At 47.2% G+C, this 19,952-nt stretch overlaps 2 protein-coding genes across 2 annotated transcripts in view; one reads left to right on the top strand and one right to left on the bottom strand.

Annotated features, from left to right (window-relative positions):
• LOC120910478 (oocyte zinc finger protein XlCOF8.4-like) overlaps positions 1 to 19,952 on the top strand; it is a 78,788-nt gene that overhangs the window by 38,024 nt on the left and 20,812 nt on the right. The gene's annotated exons all lie outside the window — the stretch shown is intronic.
• On the bottom strand, positions 15,645 to 18,756 carry LOC120909940 (gastrula zinc finger protein XlCGF17.1-like). Its single transcript, XM_040321760.1, has 2 exons — positions 18,631 to 18,756; positions 15,645 to 16,797 (listed from the first exon to the last, which is right to left on the bottom strand). Exon 2 carries the CDS (start codon positions 16,772 to 16,774, stop codon positions 15,887 to 15,889), a length of 888 nt encoding a protein of 295 aa, XP_040177694.1. The 5' UTR covers positions 16,775 to 16,797; positions 18,631 to 18,756; the 3' UTR covers positions 15,645 to 15,886.

Raw genomic sequence — 19,952 nt, 5'->3', positions numbered from 1 at the left:
CTGATATACACACACTGACCTACCTAACATGCATACACTGACCTACCTAACATGCATACACTGATCTACCTAACATGCATACACTGACCTACATACACTGACCTACCTGACATACACACACTGACCTACCTGACATACACACACTGACCTACCTAACATGCATACACTGATCTACCTAACATGCATACACTGACCTACCTGACATGCATACACTGACCTACCTGACATACATACACTGACCTACCTGACATACATACACTGACCTACCTGACATACACACACTGACCTACCTGACATACATACACTGACCTACCTGACATACATACACTGACCTACCTGACATACATACACTGACCTACCTGACATGCATACACTGACCTACCTGACATACATACACTGACCTACCTGACATGCATACACTGACCTACCTGACATACATACACTGACCTACCTAACATGCATACACTGACCTACCTGACATACATACACTGACCTACCTGACATACATACACTGACCTACCTGACATACATACACTGACCTACCTAACATGCATACACTGACCTACCTGACATACATACACTGACCTACCTAACATACATACACTGACCTACCTGATATACATACACTGACCTACCTGACAAACATACACTGACCTACCTGACATACATACACTGACCTACCTGACATACACACACTGACCTACCTGACATACATACACTGACCTACCTGACATACACACACTGACCTACCTAACATGCATACACTGACCTACATACACTGACCTACCTGACATACATACACTGACCTACCTGACATACACACACTGACCTACCTGACATACACACACTGACCTACCTGACATACATACACTGACCTACCTGACATACATACACTGACCTACCTGACATACATACACTGACCTACCTGACATGCATACACTGACCTACCTGACATACATACACTGACCTACCTGACATGCATACACTGACCTACCTAACATGCATACACTGACCTACCTGACATACATACACTGACCTACCTGACATACATACACTGACCTACCTGACATACACACACTGACCTACCTGACATACATACACTGACCTACCTGACATACATACACTGACCTACATACACTGACCTACCTGATATACATACACTGACCTACCTGACATGCATACACTGACCTACCTGACATACACACACTGACCTACCTGACATGCATACACTGACCTACCTGACATACATACACTGACCTACCTGACATACATACACTGACCTACATACACTGACCTACCTGACAAACATACACTGACCTACATACACTGACCTACCTGACATGCATACACTGACCTACCTGACAAACATACACTGACCTACCTGACAAACATACACTGACCTACCTGACATACACACACTGACCTACCTGACATACACACACTGACCTACATACACTGACCTACATACACTGACCTACCTGACATGCATACACTGACCTACCTGACAAACATACACTGACCTACCTGACAAACATACACTGACCTACCTGACAAACATACACTGACCTACCTAACATGCATACACTGACCTACCTAACATGCATACACTGACCTACCTGACATACATACACTGACCTACATACACTGACCTACATACACTGACCTACCTGACAAACATACACTGACCTACCTGACAAACATACACTGACCTACCTGACATACACACACTGACCTACCTGATATACATACACTGACCTACATACACTGACCTACCTGACAAACATACACTGACCTACCTGACATGCATACACTTACCTACATACACTGACCTACCTAACATGCATACACTGACCTACCTGACATACACACACTGACCTACCTGACATACACACACTGACCTACCTGATATACATACACTGACCTACATACACTGACCTACCTGATATACACACACTGACCTACCTGACATGCATACACTGACCTACCTAACATGCATACACTGACCTACCTGACATACATACACTGACCTACCTGACAAACATACACTGACCTACCTGACATACATACACTGACCTACCTGACATACATACACTGACCTACCTGACATACATACACTGACCTACCTGACCTACATACACTGACCTACCTGACATACATACACTGACCTACCTGACATACATACACTGACCTACCTAACATGCATACACTGACCTACCTAACATGCATACACTGACCTACCTGACATGCATACACTGACCTACCTGACAAACATACACTGACCTACATACACTGACCTACCTGACAAACATACACTGACCTACCTGACAAACATACACTGACCTACCTGACATGCATACACTGACCTACATACACTGACCTACCTAACATGCATACACTGACCTACCTAACATGCATACACTGACCTACCTGACAAACATACACTGACCTACCTGACATACACGCACTGACCTACCTGATATACATACACTGACCTACCTAACATGCATACACTGACCTACCTGACAAACATACACTGACCTACCTGACAAACATACACTGACCTACCTGACATACATACACTGACCTACCTGACATACACACACTGACCTACCTGATATACATACACTGACCTACATACACTGACCTACCTGATATACATACACTGACCTACCTGACAAACATACACTGACCTACCTGACATACATACACTGACCTACCTGACAAACATACACTGACCTACCTGACATGCATACACTTACCTACCTGACATACACACACTGACCTACCTGACATACACACACTGACCTACCTGATATACATACACTGACCTACATACACTGACCTACCTGATATACATACACTGACCTACCTGATATACACACACTGACCTACCTGACATACATACACTGACCTACCTAACATGCATACACTGACCTACCTAACATGCATACACTGACCTACCTGACATACACACACTGACCTACCTGACATGCATACACTGACCTACCTGACCTACATACACTGACCTACCTGACAAACATACACTGACCTACCTGACATACATACACTGACCTACCTGACATACATACACTGACCTACCTAACATGCATACACTGACCTACCTAACATGCATACACTGACCTACCTGACATGCATACACTGACCTACCTGACAAACATACACTGACCTACATACACTGACCTACCTGACAAACATACACTGACCTACCTGACAAACATACACTGACCTACCTGACATGCATACACTGACCTACATACACTGACCTACCTGATATACATACACTGACCTACCTAACATGCATACACTGACCTACCTAACATGCATACACTGACCTACCTGACATACACGCACTGACCTACCTGACATACACGCACTGACCTACCTGACAAACATACACTGACCTACCTGACATGCAGACACTGACCTACCTGACATGCATACACTGACCTACCTGACAAACATACACTGACCTACCTGACATACATACACTGACCTACCTGACAAACATACACTGACCTACCTGACATGCATACACTGACCTACATACACTGACCTACCTAACATGCATACACTGACCTACCTAACATACACGCACTGACCTACCTAACATACACGCACTGACCTACCTGATATACACACACTGACCTACCTGATATACACACACTGACCTACCTGACATACACGCACTGACCTACCTGATATACACACACTGACCTACCTGATATACACACACTGACCTACCTGACATGCATACACTGACCTACATACACTGACCTACCTGACATGCATACACTGACCTACACACACTGACCTACCTGATATACACACACTGACCTACCTGATATACATACACTGACCTACATACACTGACCTACCTGACATACATACACTGACCTACCTGATATACATACACTGACCTACCTAACATACACGCACTGACCTACCTGATATACACACACTGACCTACCTGATATACATACACTGACCTACCTGACAAACATACACTGACCTACCTGACATGCATACACTGACCTACCTGACATGCATACACTGACCTACCTGACATACACACACTGACCTACCTAACATACACGCACTGACCTACCTGATATACACACACTGACCTACCTGACATACACGCACTGACCTACCTGATATACATACACTGACCTACCTGACAAACATACACTGACCTACCTGACATACATACACTGACCTACCTGACATACATACACTGACCTACCTGACATGCATACACTGACCTACCTGACATACACACACTGACCTACCTGACATACACGCACTGACCTACCTGATATACACACACTGACCTACCTGATATACATACACTGACCTACCTGACATACATACACTGACCTACCTGACATACATACACTGACCTACCTGACAAACATACACTGACCTACCTGACATACATACACTGACCTACCTAACATGCATACACTGACCTACCTAACATGCATACACTGACCTACCTGACATACATACACTGACCTACCTGACATACACACACTGACCTACCTAACATGCATACACTGACCTACCTGATATACATACACTGACCTACCTAACATGCATACACTGACCTACCTGATATACATACACTGACCTACCTGACAAACATACACTGACCTACCTGATATACACACACTGACCAGGAGACAGACTTGTCCTGCAGCTCAGCCGTGGTGTTCGTGGTGGCATCAAGACCGTGCTCGTATATCAAGACCACGCTCGTATATCAAGACCGCGCTCGTATATCAAGACCGCGCTCGTATATCAAGACCCCGCTCGTATATCAAGACATGCTCGTATATCAAGACATGCTCGTATATCAAGACATGCTCGTATTTCAAGACGCGCTCGTATATCAAGACATGCTCGTATATCAAGACATGCTCGTATATCAAGACAACACTCGTATATCAAGACAGCGCTCGTATATCAAGACCGCGCTCGTATATCAAGACATGCTCGTATATCAAGACAGCACTCGTATATAAAAACATGCTTGTATATCAAGACCGCGCTCGTATATCAAGACGCGCTTGTATATTAAGACCGTGCTCGTATATCAAGACCGCGCTCGTATATCAAGACGCGCTTGTATATTAAGACCGTGCTCGTATATCAAGACCGCGCTCGTATATCTAGACATGCTCGTATATCAAGACATGCTCGTATATCAAGACTTGCTCGTATATCAAGACATGCTCGTATTTCAAGACGCGCTCGTATATCAAGACATGCTCGTATATCAAGACAACACTCGTATATCAAAACATGCTCGTATATCAAGACCGCGCTCGTCTATCAAGACGCGCTTGTATATCAAGACCGTGCTCGTATATCAAGACCGCGCTCGTATATCAAGACATGCTCGTATATCAAGACAGCGCTCGTATATCAAGACCGTGCTCGTATATCAAGACATGCTCGTATATCAAGACATGCTCGTATATCAAGACAGCGCTCGTATATCAAGACATGCTCGTATATCAAGACATGCTCGTATATCAAGACATGCTCGTATTTCAAGACGCGCTCGTATATCAAGACATGCTCGTATATCAAGACAGCACTCGTATATCAAGACATGCTCGAATATTAAGACATGCTCGTATATCAAGACGCGCTCGTACATCAAGTCATGCTCGTATATCAAGACATCACGCGTATATCAAACCATCACTCGTATATCAAAACATGCTCGTATATCAAGACAGCTCTCGTATATCAAGACATGCTCGTATATCAAGACATGCTCGTATATCAAGACATGCTCGTATAACAAGACGCGCTCGAATATCAAGACATGCTCGTATATCAAGACCACGCTCGTTTATCAAGACAGCGCTCGTATATCAAGACATACTCGTATATCAAGACATGTTCGTATATCAAGACATCACTCGTATATCAAGACGCGCTCGTATATCAAGACATGCTAGTATATCAAGACATGCTCGTATATCAAGACACCACTCGTATATCAAAACATGCTCGTATATCAAGACAGCGCTCGTATATCAAGACATGCTCGTATATCAAGACGCGCTCGTATATCAAGACCGCGCTCGTATATCAAGACATGCTCGTATATCAAGACATGCTCGTATATCAAGACCGCGCTCGTATATCAAGACATGCTCGTATATCAAGACATGCTCGTATATCAAGATATGCTCGTATATCAGGACAGCACTGGTATATTAAAACATGCTCTTATATCAAGACCGCGCTCGTATATCAAGACATGCTCGTATATCTAGACATGCTCTTATATCAAGACAGCGCTCGTATATCAAGACAACGCTCGTATATCAGGACATGCTCGTATATCAAGACAGCGCTCGTATATCAAGACCGCGCTCGTATATCAAGACATGCTCGTATATCAATACATGCTCGTATATCAAGACCGCGTTCGTATATCAAGACTGCGCTCGTATATCAAGACTGCGCTCGTATATCAAGACATGCGCGTATATCAAGACATGCTCGTATATCAAGACCGCGCTCGTATATCAAGACATGCTCGTATATCAAGACATGCTCGTATATCAAGACTGCACTCGTATATCAAAACATGCTCGTATATCAAGACCGCGCTCGTATATCAAGACCGCGCTCGTATATCAAGACATGCTCGTATATCAAGACCGCGCTCGTATATCAAGACAGCGCTCGTATATCAAGACCGCGCTCGTATATCAAGACATGCTCGTATATCAAAACATGCTCGTCTATCAAGACCGCGCTCGTATATCAAGACCGTGCTCGTATATCAAGACCGCGCTCGTATATCAAGACATGCTCGTATATCAAGACCGCGCTCGTTTATCAAGACCGCGCTCGTAAATCAAGACTGCGCTCGTAATTCAAGATTGCACTCGTATATCAAGACATGCTCGTATATCAAGACATGCTCGTATATCAAAACATGCTCGTATATCAAGACCGCGCTCGTATATCAAGACCGCGCTCGTATATCAAGTGCTCACCCCCAAATGTGTAATAGGGTGTGGTGTGTACAGTGCCATGCGATCTCCAGTAAAAGCGATCTGGTCTCATGTAGATCTTGAAGCCCCTCCCCCAAGCGCACACACCTGTATTTTTAGCTGTCTGGGCCCAAGGCATCACTTCTTCCTTAATGACCGTCTGCTGCTGCTGCCTGGTCTTTTGGGATGCCTGTGCCGTCAGCTGCCGATATCCTCCGCTGCCGCTGCTCGGATCTTAGATGCAATTTTTCGGCGCCCGCTCGGGTGCCGTTTCCTTTGAAATCCGCGTCGAGTATGCAAATTAGCTATTTCCGACGATCCACGAACGTACGAGCGGCCGTCGCATTTTTTTACGTCGTTTCCGTTCAGCTTTTTCCGGCGTATAGTTAAAGCTGCTATATGGTGGCTATATGTTAAGTATGGCCGTCGTTCCCGCCTCGCGGTTTGATTTTTTTTTTTACGTCTTTTGCGTAAGTCGTCCGTGAATGGGGCTGGACGCCATGTCGCCACGTCGAAAACAATGACGTCCTTGCGACGTCATTTGGAGCAATGCACCCTGGGATATTTTAGGGACGGCGCATGCGCAGTTTGTTCGGCGCGGGGAAATGAAACACGCCCCCTACCCGCCGAATTTGAATTCCTTTATGCCGCAAGAGATACACTACGCCGCCGTAACTTACGGCGCAAATTCTTTCAGGATTTAAACTAGGGTTGTCCCGATACCACTTTTTTAGGACCGAGTACGAGTACCGATACTTTTTTTCAAGTAGTCGCCGATACCGAATACCGATACTTTATTTTAATGTGTCCCCAAATGCAGCCATGTCCCCCCAATATGCAGCCATTGTCTCCCCCCATGCAGCCATTGTCTCCCCCCATGCAGCCAGCGTCTCCCCCATGCAGCCAGCGTCTCCCCCATGCAGCCATTGTCACCCCCCATCCAGCCATGTCTCCCCCCCATGCAGCCATTGTCTCCCCCCATCCAGCGTCTCCCCCCCCATGTATCCAGCGTCTCCCCCCATCCAGCGTCTCCCCCCCATGTATCCAGCGTCTCCCCCCCATGTATCCAGCGTCTCCCCCCCATGTATCCAGCGTCTCCCCCCCATGTATCCAGCGTCTCCCCCCCATGTATCCAGCGTCTGCCCCCATCCAGCGTCTCCCCCCATGCAGCCATGTCCCACTTACCTGCATCCCCGCTGCCGCCGACTGTGTAATATGCCGGGAACATTACAACTTTGAATCGCTGTAATGATTGGCGCTGCGTATAGACACTCCCCCTCGCTCGGGATTGGACAGTTCACCCGAGCGAGGGGGAGTGTCTATGCGCGGAGCCAATCATTACAGCTATTCAAAGCTGTAATGTTCCCGGCGTATGACACAGTCGGCGGCATCGGGGATGCGGCGAATGGCGACGGGATGCGGCTTCACGGCGGCGGCGGGGGGGCAAGTATTCTATTTGGGTATCGGGGGTATTTGCGGGAGTACGAGTACTCCCGCAAATACTCGGAATCGGTCCCGATATGGATACTAGTATCGGTATCGGGACAACCCTAATTTAAACCAACAAAAAGTAAGTTACAGCGGCGTAGTGTATCTTAGATACGCTGCACCCGGCGCAGATGTATGTGGATCTGCCCCTAAGAATTTCCATTTGTATGCAATCAAAGATGCAATACTTCGGCGTCCGCTGGGTGGCGTTTTCCGCGTCGGGTATGCAAATTAGCGATTTACGACGAAGGTCTGTTTTGATCTTTTATTCTGGAAGCGGTGGCGGCGGTTAATGATGGGATGTGGGGTTCCAGCACCCTGCACCTTTGGGCCCCTTTACATTAGACAGCATCCTGCACCTCTGGGACCCTTTACATTACACAGCACCTTGCACCCCTTTACATTACACAGCACCCTGCACCTCTGGGACCCTTTACATTACACAGCCCCCTTCACCTCTGGGCCCCTTTACATTACACAGCACCCTGCACCTCTGGACCCCTTTACATTACACAGAACCCTGCATCCCTTTACATTACACAGCAGCCCGCACCCCTTTACATTACACAGCACCCTGCACCTCTGGGCCCCTTTACATTACACAGCACCCTGCACCTCTGGACCCCTTTACATTACACAGCACCCTGGACCTCTGGGACCCTTTACATTACACAGCACCCTGCACCTCTGGACCCCTTTACATTACACAGCACCCTGCACCTCTGGACCCCTTTACATTACACAGCACCCTGCACCTCTGGACCCCTTTACATTACACAGCACCCTGCACCTCTGGACCCCTTTACATTACACAGAACCCTGCATCCCTTTACATTACACAGCAGCCCGCACCCCTTTACATTACACAGCACCCTGCACCTCTGGGCCCCTTTACATTACACAGCACCCTGCACCTCTGGACCCCTTTACATTACACAGCACCCTGCACCTCTGGACCCCTTTACATTACACAGCACCCTGGACCTCTGGGACCCTTTACATTACACAGCACCCTGCACCTCTGGACCCCTTTACATTACACAGCACCCTGCACCTCTGGACCCCTTTACATTACACAGCACCCTGGACCTCTGGGACCCTTTACATTACACAGCACCCTGCACCTCTGGACCCCTTTACATTACACAGCACCCTGCACCTCTGGGACCCTTTACATCACACAGCACCTTGCACCTCTGGACCCCTTTACATTACACAGAACCCTGCACCTCTGGACCCCTTTACATTACACAGCACCCTGCACCTCTGGACCCCTTTACATTACACAGAACCCTGCATCCCTTTACATTACACAGCAGCCCGCACCCCTTTACATTACACAGCACCCTGCACCTCTGGACCCCTTTACATTACACAGCACCCTGGACCTCTGGACCCCTTTACATTACACAGCACCCTGCACCCCTTTACATTACACAGCACCCTGCACCCCTTTACATTACACAGCACCCCACACCCCTTTACATTACACAGCACCCTGCACCTCTGGACCCCTTTTCATTAAGCAACCCCCCACAGTTTGTTACACAGACACCCCCATAACAGTTCTGGACCCCCTGCATGTTACACTGGGGGGAGACGTGACATGCGGCCCACCGGGCATATGCCCGGTATGCCCTATGGCCAGTCCGGGCCTTCCTGTCATGCTTTATTGCGATCACAAGGAATGTTAACATTTCTTGTAAATAGCCATAAAAGTGATTAAAAAAATAATAAATGATAATGGAACATTGCAGAAATATGGCATACTGTATGTCATGAGATATCTACTTCACAAACACAGAGCCCGAAACCAAGCGGGGAATATATTCTCATAGGTTGATGGTAGATTTTGGGTTGGATGAGTTTATCTTTAGAGGAGATGACTGAGAACATATCGGTTTCCTCAACATCCTCCCACTCCTCTGCTGTCAATTTAGGTCTAACATCATATCACCTGGAATAAACTCTGAGTTGGTAAAAATATATATATATTTTTTTTTAACCGGTTAACGCCCGCCGCATGTACATATACGTCCACAGAATGGCACGTACAGGCATATGGGCATACATGTACGTCCCCGCCTTTCCGCGGGTCGGGGGTCCGATCGGGACCCCCCCCCCCAGTACATGCGGCGGTCGGTAACCCGCGGGGAGCGATCCGGGATGAGGGCGCGGCTATTCGTTTCTAGCCGCCCCCTCGCGATCGCTCCCTAATGTAAACACGGCTTCCCCGTGCTTCACTGTGGCGCTGCATCGATCGAGTGATCCCTTTTATAGGGAGACTCGATCGATGACGTCAGACCTACAGCCACACCCCCCTACAGTTGTAAACACACACTAGGTGAACCCTAACTCCTACAGCGCCCCCTGTGGTTAACTCCCAAACTGCAACTGTCATTTTCACAATAAACAATGGGGTGGATTCAAGAAGCAATTGCGCCTGTGTAACCATAGGTTACACAGCGCAATTGCTTACTTGCCCCGGCGTAACGAGTGCTCCTGATTCAGGAACCTCGTTACGCCGACTGCAGCCTAAGATCTGCGTGGCATAAGGCTCTTATGCCCGCATATCTTAGGCTGCATTCTTGCGATGACCGCTAGGGGGCGTTCCCATTGTGCTCAGTGTATAGTATGCAAATTGCATACTAACGCCGATTCACAATGTTGCGCGAGCCCTGCGTACGCAAGTTACATCGTTTCCGTAGGCGTGTTTAGCGTAAGGCTGCCCCTTCTAATAGTAGGGGCAGCCAATGCTAAAGTATACCCGTCGTTCCCGCGTCACGAAATTTGAATTTCACGTTGTTTGCGTAAGTGATTCGTGAATGGCGCTGGACGCCATTCACGTTCACTTGGAAGCAAATGACGTCCTTGCGACGTCATTTGCCGCAATGCACGTCGGGAAAGTTTCCCGACGGAGCATGCGCTCTACGATCGGCGCGGGAACGCGCCTAATTTAAATTATTCCCGCCCCCTACGGGATCATTTAAATTGCGTGCGCTTGCGCCGGGCATTTTGCTGGCGCGCCCGCGCAATTTACGGAGCTTCTGCTCCGTGAATCGAGGGCAGCGCAAAAAAAATTGCGGGGGCGCAGGGCAAAATCGTTGCCCTGCGCCTCCGTAATAAATGCGCAAATCTAGCTGAATCCGGGCCAATGCAATTTAAATGCATTTTTTGCTGTGAAAATGACAATGGTCCCAAAAATCTGTAAAAATTGTCCGATGTGTCCGCCATAATGTCGCAGTCACGAAAAAAATCGCTGTTTGCCGCCATTAGTAGTAAAAAAAAAAATAATAATAATAAAACTATCCCCTATTTTGTAAACGCTATAAATTTTGCGCAAACCAATCGATAAACGCTTATTGCGATTTTTTTTACCAAAAATAGGTAGAAGAATACATATCGGCCTAAACTGAAAAAAAAAAATGTTTTTTTATATATTTTTGGGGGATATTTATTATAGCATAAAGTAAAAAATATTGCATTTTTTTCAAAATTGTCGCTCTATTTTTGTTTATAGCGCAAAAATTAAAAACCGCAGATGTGATCAAATACCACCAAAAGAAAGCTCTATTTGTGGGGAAAAAAGGACGCCAATTTTGTTTGGGAGCCACGTCGCACGACCGCGCAATTGTCAGTTAAAGCGACGCAGTGCCGAATCGCAAAAAGTCCTCTGGTCAGGAAGGGGGGTTTAAGTGCCCAGTAAGGAAGTGGTTAAATACTGTATTGAAATGAATGAAATCAGACTTTGAAAGGAAACACAAAACAAATAAAACTAAGATGTATTTTTCATGTTGACAAGCAGATAAAAACAAAGCGCATGGTGGCGGTTTCCTTCCTGTACATGAATGGTACTTATTCACCATATCCCTCCCTGGAAACAAGGATGTGACATAAGGGTCAGAATTTCCAAAAAGTTTATTCAGAAGACATTACATCAGTGGTCTCAAAGTACCGGCCCGCGGACCGGTTTTAAATGGCCCGCGGGTGTAGATCGAGGTGCATGAAGAGTAGTGCAGGAAGTGTCTGTCATAAGTTCACTTGTCTCTCATGTCACACTGCTACTCCCTGGCGGCCCCCCCTATCTTCTCGTCCATCCCCATTTGCTTGTGACATTATCTGAGATGGACGAGAAGAGGGGGGGCTGTCGGGGAGTAGCAGCGTGACATGAGAGACAAGTGAACAGACGCTTCCTGCGCTACTCTGCCTTTGAAGAAAACGACAAGTAAATGCTGACATGTGCCCTGATGTGCTCTCATGTGCCCTAATGTGCTCTCATGTGCCCTGATGTGTCCTCATGTGCCCTGATGTGTCCTCATGTGCTCCAATGTGCCCTGATGTGCTCCCATGTGCCCTGATGTGCTCCCATGTGCCCTGATTGTGCCCGCCCTGATGTGCTCTCATGTGCCCGGATGTGCTCTCATGTGCCCTGATGTGCTCTCATGTGCCCTGATGTGCTGGGCCCTGTACCCTGATGTGCCCTGTCCTGGTGTGCTGTGCCCCATGTGCCCTGATGTGCTCTCATGTGCCCCATGTTCCCTGATTGTGCCCTGATGTGCCCTGAGTGTGCCCTGGTGTGCTTGTATGTGCCCTGATATGCCCCATGTGCTCTGATTGTGCCCTGATGTGGCCCATGTACCCTGATGTGCCATGGGGCACATGAGAGCACATCAAGGCACAACCAGGGAACATGGGGCACACCAGGGAACATGGGGCACATGAGAGCACATCAGGGTACAGGACATGGCACATCAGGGCACAGCGCATCAGGACAGGGCACATGGCACATCAGGGTACAGGGCACATGAAACGGCACATCAGGGTACAAAGCCCAGCACATCAGGGCACGTGGCACATCAGGGTACAGGGCACATGAAACAGCACATCAGGGAACAAAGCCCGGCACATCAGGGTACATGGGGTACCCTGATGTGCTGTTTCATGTGCCCTGTACCCTGATGTGCCATGTGCCCTGTCCTGATGTGCTGTGCCTTGATGTGCCATGTCCTGTACCCTGATGTGCCATGTGCCCTGATGTGCTGTGCCCTGATGTGCTCTCATGTGCCCCATGTTCCCTGGTGTGCCCCATGTTCCCTGATTGTGCCCTGATGTGCTCCCATGTGCCCTGGTGTGCCCCATGTACCCTGATGTGCCATGTGCCCCATGTACTCTGATGTGCCCCATGTACCCTGATGTGCTGGGCTTTGTACCCTGATGTGCTGTTTCATGTGCCCTGTACCCTGATGTGCCATGTGCCCTGTCCTGATGTGCTGTGCCCTGATGTGCCGTGCACCCTGATGTGGCCTGTTGTGCTGTACCCCTATGTGCTGTGCTCTGATGTGCCCTGTACCCTGATGTGCTGGGCTTTGTACCCTGATGTGCTGGGCTTTGTACCCTGATGTGTGCTGTGCACTCATGTGTGCTGTGCCCCGTGCCCTGATGTGCTGTACCCTGATGGTGAGTGGTCAGTGTGTAGTGGTCAGTGTGCAGTGTAGTGGTCAGGGTTAATAATGTGTTCGTTGACACCAGTACTAATGTTTTTGAAGTTTGAAAGTTTGCATGCGGCCCCCCATGGGATATGGAAACTTGTCTTGTGGCCCTCAGGTAATTTGAGTTTGAGACCCCTGCATTACATCCTTACATTGTGGTAATGCGCATGTTACTGGCAATGCACTTTATACTCTTTACTGTGTTATGGTGCCTTTTATTTTAAGCTGCACCTCATCACAATAGGGCAACACACCTGCGTTGCAAACACGTTTTATTGCTATGGGAGCCCATTAATTTCAGTGATCTGCCTGTTTCTTAACCACTTAAGGACCGGACCAATATGCTGCTAAATGACCCAAGGGGTTTTTACAATTCGCACTGCGTCGCTTTAACCACTTAAGGACCGCCTCCTGCACATATACGTTGGCAGAATGGCACGGCTGGGCACAAGCACGTATATATACGTCCTGTACTTGTACCCAGCCGTTGGTCGCTGGCGCGCTCCCGCGACCCGGTCCGAAGCTCCGGGACCGCGGGTCCCGCGGACCTGATCGCCGCTCGAGTGCGGCGATCGGTCCCCGGAGCTGAAGAACGGGGCGAGCCGTGTGTAAACATGGCTTCCCCGTGCTTCACTGTGGCGGCGTATCAATCGCGTCATCCCCTTTATAGGGGAGACACGATCGATGACGTCACACCTACAGCCACACCCCCCTACAGTTGTAAACACTCACACAGTGAACACTAACTCCTACAGCGCCCCCTGTGGTTAACTCCAAAACTGGAACTGTCATTTTCACAATAAACAATGCAATTTAAATGCATTTTTTGCTGTGAAAATGACAATGGTCCCAAAAATGTGTCAAAATTGTCCGAAGTGTCCGCCATAATGTCGCAGTCATGAAAAAAATTGCTGATCGCCGCCATTAGTAGTAAAAAAAAAAAAAAATGCAATAAAACTATCCCCTATTTTGTAAACGCTATAAATTTTGCGCAAACCAACCGATAAACGATCATTGCGATTTTTTTTACCAAAAATAGGTAGAAGAATACGTATCGGCCTAAACTGAGGAAAAAAAAAATTATATATGTTTTTGGGGGATATTTATTATAGCAAAAAGTAAAAAATATTGTATTTTTTTCAAAATTGACGCTCTATTTTTGTTTATAGCGCAAAAACTAAAAACCGCAGAGGTGATCAAATACCACCAAAAGAAAGCTCTATTTGTGGGGAAAAAAGGACGCCAATTTTGTTTGGGAGCCACGCCGCACGACCGCGCAATTGTCTGTTAAAGCGACGCAGTCCCGAACTGTAAAAACACCTTGGATCTTTAGCCAGCATATTGGTCCGGGGCTTAAGTGGTTAACAGACAATTGCGCGGTCGTGCGACGTGGCTCCCAAACAAAATTGTCCGGGCAAACTGCGTACGCAGGGCTCGCGTAACGTTGTGAATCGGCGTTAGTATGCAATTTGCATACTATACGCAGAGCACAACGGGAACGCCACCTAGCGGCCATCGCAAGAATGCAGCCTAAGATATGCGGGCATAAGAGCCTCATGCCACGCATATCTTAGGCTGCAGTCGGCGTAACAAGGTTCCTGAATCAGGAGCATTCGTTACGCCGGCGCAAGTAAGCAATTGCGCTGCGTAACTATGGTTACGCAGGCGCAATTGCTCTCTGAATCCGGGCCAGTGTCCCTAAATGGACAAGAAAGAAACATTTCTGTCACTTCATCATGAAGATAAGTTCGGCCCACTGTGAATTCTACAAGGTAATAGAAGATTTTTTTTTCCCACAGTAAAACATTTCTAAAACATGGCTATAACTTCTCAAGAAAGCAGTACTCGTAGTGAAATAATTCTGCATTATGAACACGAATTTGGCTTCTGCTCTGTGTGAATTCTCCTATGAAATTTAAGATTGCTCTGCTGACTAAAACATTTCCCGCACTCCAAACATGGATACGGCTTCTCCCCTGTGTGAGTTCTCTTGTGTAACTCAAGATGGGACCCCAGAGTGAAACATTTCCCGCACTCTGAACATGAATACGGCCTCTCCCCTGTGTGAGTCCTCATGTGATTAACAAGTGTTGAACTCCTACTAAAACATTTTCCACACTCCGTACATGAATATGGCTTCTCCTTTGTGTGAGATCTCTTGTGATTAATAAGAGCTGAACTCTCAGGAAAGCATTTCCCGCACTCTGAACACGAATACGGCTTCTCCCCCTCGTGAGTTCTCTTGTGATAAACAAGAGCTGAATTCGTAGTAAAGCATTTCCCACATTCAGAACATGAATACGGCTTCTCCCCCGTGTGAGTCCTCTTGTGATAAATAAGGGCTGAACACGCTCCAAAACATTTCCCGCATTCCGAACACAAATACGGCTTCTCCCCGGTGTGAGTTCTCTTGTGGTTAACGAGAGCGGTACTTGTGGTGAAACGTTTCCCGCACTCCGAACATGAATATGGTTTCTCTCCCGTGTGAATTCTCTGATGGCGGAGAAGATGGGAATTTGAATTAAAACATTTTCCACACTGGGAACAAGAGTAAGGCTTCATGCCTATGTGGAGTCGTCCATGGGAAATAAGAGAGGACTTCTGGGTGAAACATTTTCCGCATTCTGAACATGAATATGGCTTATTTTTTGTGTGAGTTTTTTTTCTATTATCTGTATGGTGGGTGATGAAAGGTGACTGATTGGAGAAACTCCGCCCAAGTGTAGAGGGATCGGAAGACAGATGTGTCCCCATGGCGCTCGTTGTACGTTGTCCATCTGGAGGGAATAAAAGACAAAAGCAGAATAGGGACAGTTAAAAGACATGACAAAGCTCCACACTTTAACCACTTCCAGACCTTAGGTGTTTTTCAGATTTGGTGTTTGCAAGACTAAAACAGTTTTTTCTGCTAGAAAATTACTTAAAACCCCCAAACATTATATATTTTTTTTCTAACACCCTAGAGAATAAAATAGTGGTCATTCCAATACTTTTTGTCACACCGTATTTGCGCAGCGGTCTTACATGCGCACTTTTTTTTGGAAAAAATTAACTTTTTTTAATTAAAAAATAAGACAACAATAAATTTGGCCCAATTTTTTTATATATTGTGAAAGATAATGTTACGCCGAGTAAAATGATGCCCAACATGTCACGCTTAAAAATTGCGCCCGCTCGTGGCATGGCGTCAAACTTTTACCCTTAAAAATCTCGATAGGCGATGTTTAAAAAATTCTATAGGTTGCATTTTTTGAGCTACAGAGTAGCTCTAGGGCTAGAATTATTGCTCTCGCTCTAACGATCGCGGCAATACCTCACTTGTGTGATTTGAACACCGTTTTCATATGCGGGCGCTACTCGCGTATGCGTTCGCTTCTGCGCGCGAGCTCGTCGGGACGGGGCGCTTTAAAAAAATTTTTTTTTTTGTTTTCTTATTTTTTTTTATTTATTTTATTACTTTTTACACTGAAAAAAAAATAAATAATAATTTGATCACTTTTATTCCAATTACAAGGAATGTAAACATCCCTTGTAATAGAAAAAAGCATGACAGGTCCTCTTAAATATGAGATCTGGGGTCAAAAAGACCTCAGATCTCATATTTGGGCTTAAATGCAAAAAATAAAAAATAAAATGTCATTTTTTCAAATGACCAAAAAATAAATTTGTCTCTTTAAGAGGCTGGGCGGGACTGACGTTTTGACGTCACTTCCGCCCAGCCGAGCTATGGGGACGGGCGAAGGAGATTTTTCCTTCAGTCTCGTCCCCGCTCACCAGCCGACAGCACCCAATCGCCTCCGCCGCTACCGACGGCTCCGGTAAGCGGCGGAGGGCGCGGGAGAGCGGCGGGAGGGGGGGGGCCCCTCTCCCGCCACCGATAACGGCGATCTCGCGGCGAATCCACCGCAGAGACCGCCGTTATCGTTTACAGGACCGTCGGCACTAAAGATGCATACCTCGGTTGTGGCAGCAGCTGCTGCCGTTACCGAGATATACATCTTTAAAAACAGGACGTCTTTTTGACATGAGGCGGTGGGCAAGTGGTTAAGGACCGAATAACGCCGATATACGTCGGCAGAATGGCACGGCTGGGCACAATCACGTACCTGTACGTGATTGTTAAATGCTCCGTGGCCGTGGGATCCGATCGCCGCCGGAGTTCCGCGATGGAGAATAGGTTAGGTTGAAACCGCCCGCAATGCACTGCTGCAGCAGCGCATTGCGAGCGGTATAGCCGCGCTGTCCCGTTAATTTCAATGGGCAGCAGCGGTGAAGGAGCGGTAAACACACCGCTCCAAAGACTTTTTTTTACTGTCCTGCTAGGGCAACGCTCCAGTGTGAAAGCCCTTAGGCTTTCACACTCGAGACAATGGTGCAGCTGTTTGAGGGCGGATTACAGGCGCTATTTTTTTAATGCCATAGCACCCTCGGTGTGAAAGGGGTCTAAGAATGGACTACACAAAAACATGTGTAGTCCATGTTTACATGTGGACAAGGGCCAGAAGAACAGTAATAAAACTGTTTTTTTTTTATTGGGCTCGGCTGCTTTACATATGGAGACTGAAGAAGAAGACTTCAAATCCTCTCTCGATTTAATGTTTATTCCTCACCTGTGCTGATCTCTATGTGAACTTCCTCCTCTTTTACCCTCACACGTCCTTCTTCCTCCTCCTCAGATTTGACGTCTCTCTGAGTGTCTCGGGTGTCTGTGAATAAAGAATAGCGTGAAGCCCCCTGTACTGAGATGTACGAGAGACCCCAGAGAGTGTGTGTGTGGGGGGGGGGGGGGGACTGGTCACGTCTCTTGGCTGGTAACACACAACGACATGATGTGAGGAGGAGAGCCGGAGTCTAATAGAGGCTGATGGCTCCTGACCCCCCCACTGGGCACATACTGTCTCCCCATTACTGTCTACTGACAGAGGAGGGGGAGGGGAGAAGAGATTGTTGTAGTGACTGAACAAGGAGAATCTGGGACTGTTCTCTGGATTGAGATTGCATTCACACCTGAGGGACGCAACGCGTTTGGCAACAAAGTAGCGTGTTTGTCTTTTTTGGCACCCAGTCAAGTGCGTTTTTGCAGGTTTTTTTCTTTTGGGTGCCTTTAAAAAACAAGAGATTGTTGTAGTGACTGAACAAGGAGAATCTGGGACTCTTCTCTGGATTTACTATTTATTACTCACCTGTGCTGATCTCTGGAGGGATCTCTTCCTCTTTGCACGGCTCATCCCCCATCACAGATGGATCTTCTTCATCTTCAACTTTAACGACAATCAGGCCTTCATACTAAGTAGTACAGCAAACGTGTTAATGTCAATTTCGGTAGTCAGATTTTTTGGTAAAGCAGAAGAATATCAGGTTTAATTAGAGCCCTCAATTCTATTACCTGATCCTCATGAAGGATCTCCTGATCTTCCTGTGTGGAGTCCCGGGAATACAGAGGACGGGGACATCTCTCTGGTGGGTTCCCATTACTGGATCCATCTGTAGGAAACACACACTGACTGAATACATTGGGCCAGATTCAGGTAGATCCGCGTATCTTTGCGGTGGCGTAATGTATCCGATTTACGTTACGCCTTCGCAACTTAGACAGGCAAGTGCTGGATTCTCAAAGCACTTGCTCCGTAAGTTGCGGCGGCGTAGCGTAAATCGGCCGGCGTAAGCCCGCCTACTTCAAATTTGGAACAGGGGGGCGTGTTTTATGTAAATGTACTGTGACCCGACGTGATTGACGTTTTTCCCGAACGACGCATGAGCCGTCCGTGGAATTTCCCAGTGTGCATTGCTCCAAAGTACGTCATTGGTTTCGACGTCCAGCCCCATTCACGGAGGAATTACGCAAACGAAGTAAAAAATCCAAAATTCGACGCGGGAACGACGGCCATACTTAACATTGGTACGCCACCATATAGCAGGGGTAACTATACGC

The sequence above is a fragment of the Rana temporaria genome, chromosome 8 (assembly GCF_905171775.1).
Source record: "Rana temporaria chromosome 8, aRanTem1.1, whole genome shotgun sequence".
Lineage (NCBI taxonomy): Eukaryota > Metazoa > Chordata > Amphibia > Anura > Ranidae > Rana > Rana temporaria.
Note: the sequence above shows the minus strand (reverse complement) of the source record. Positions and strands in the feature narration are given on the sequence as shown.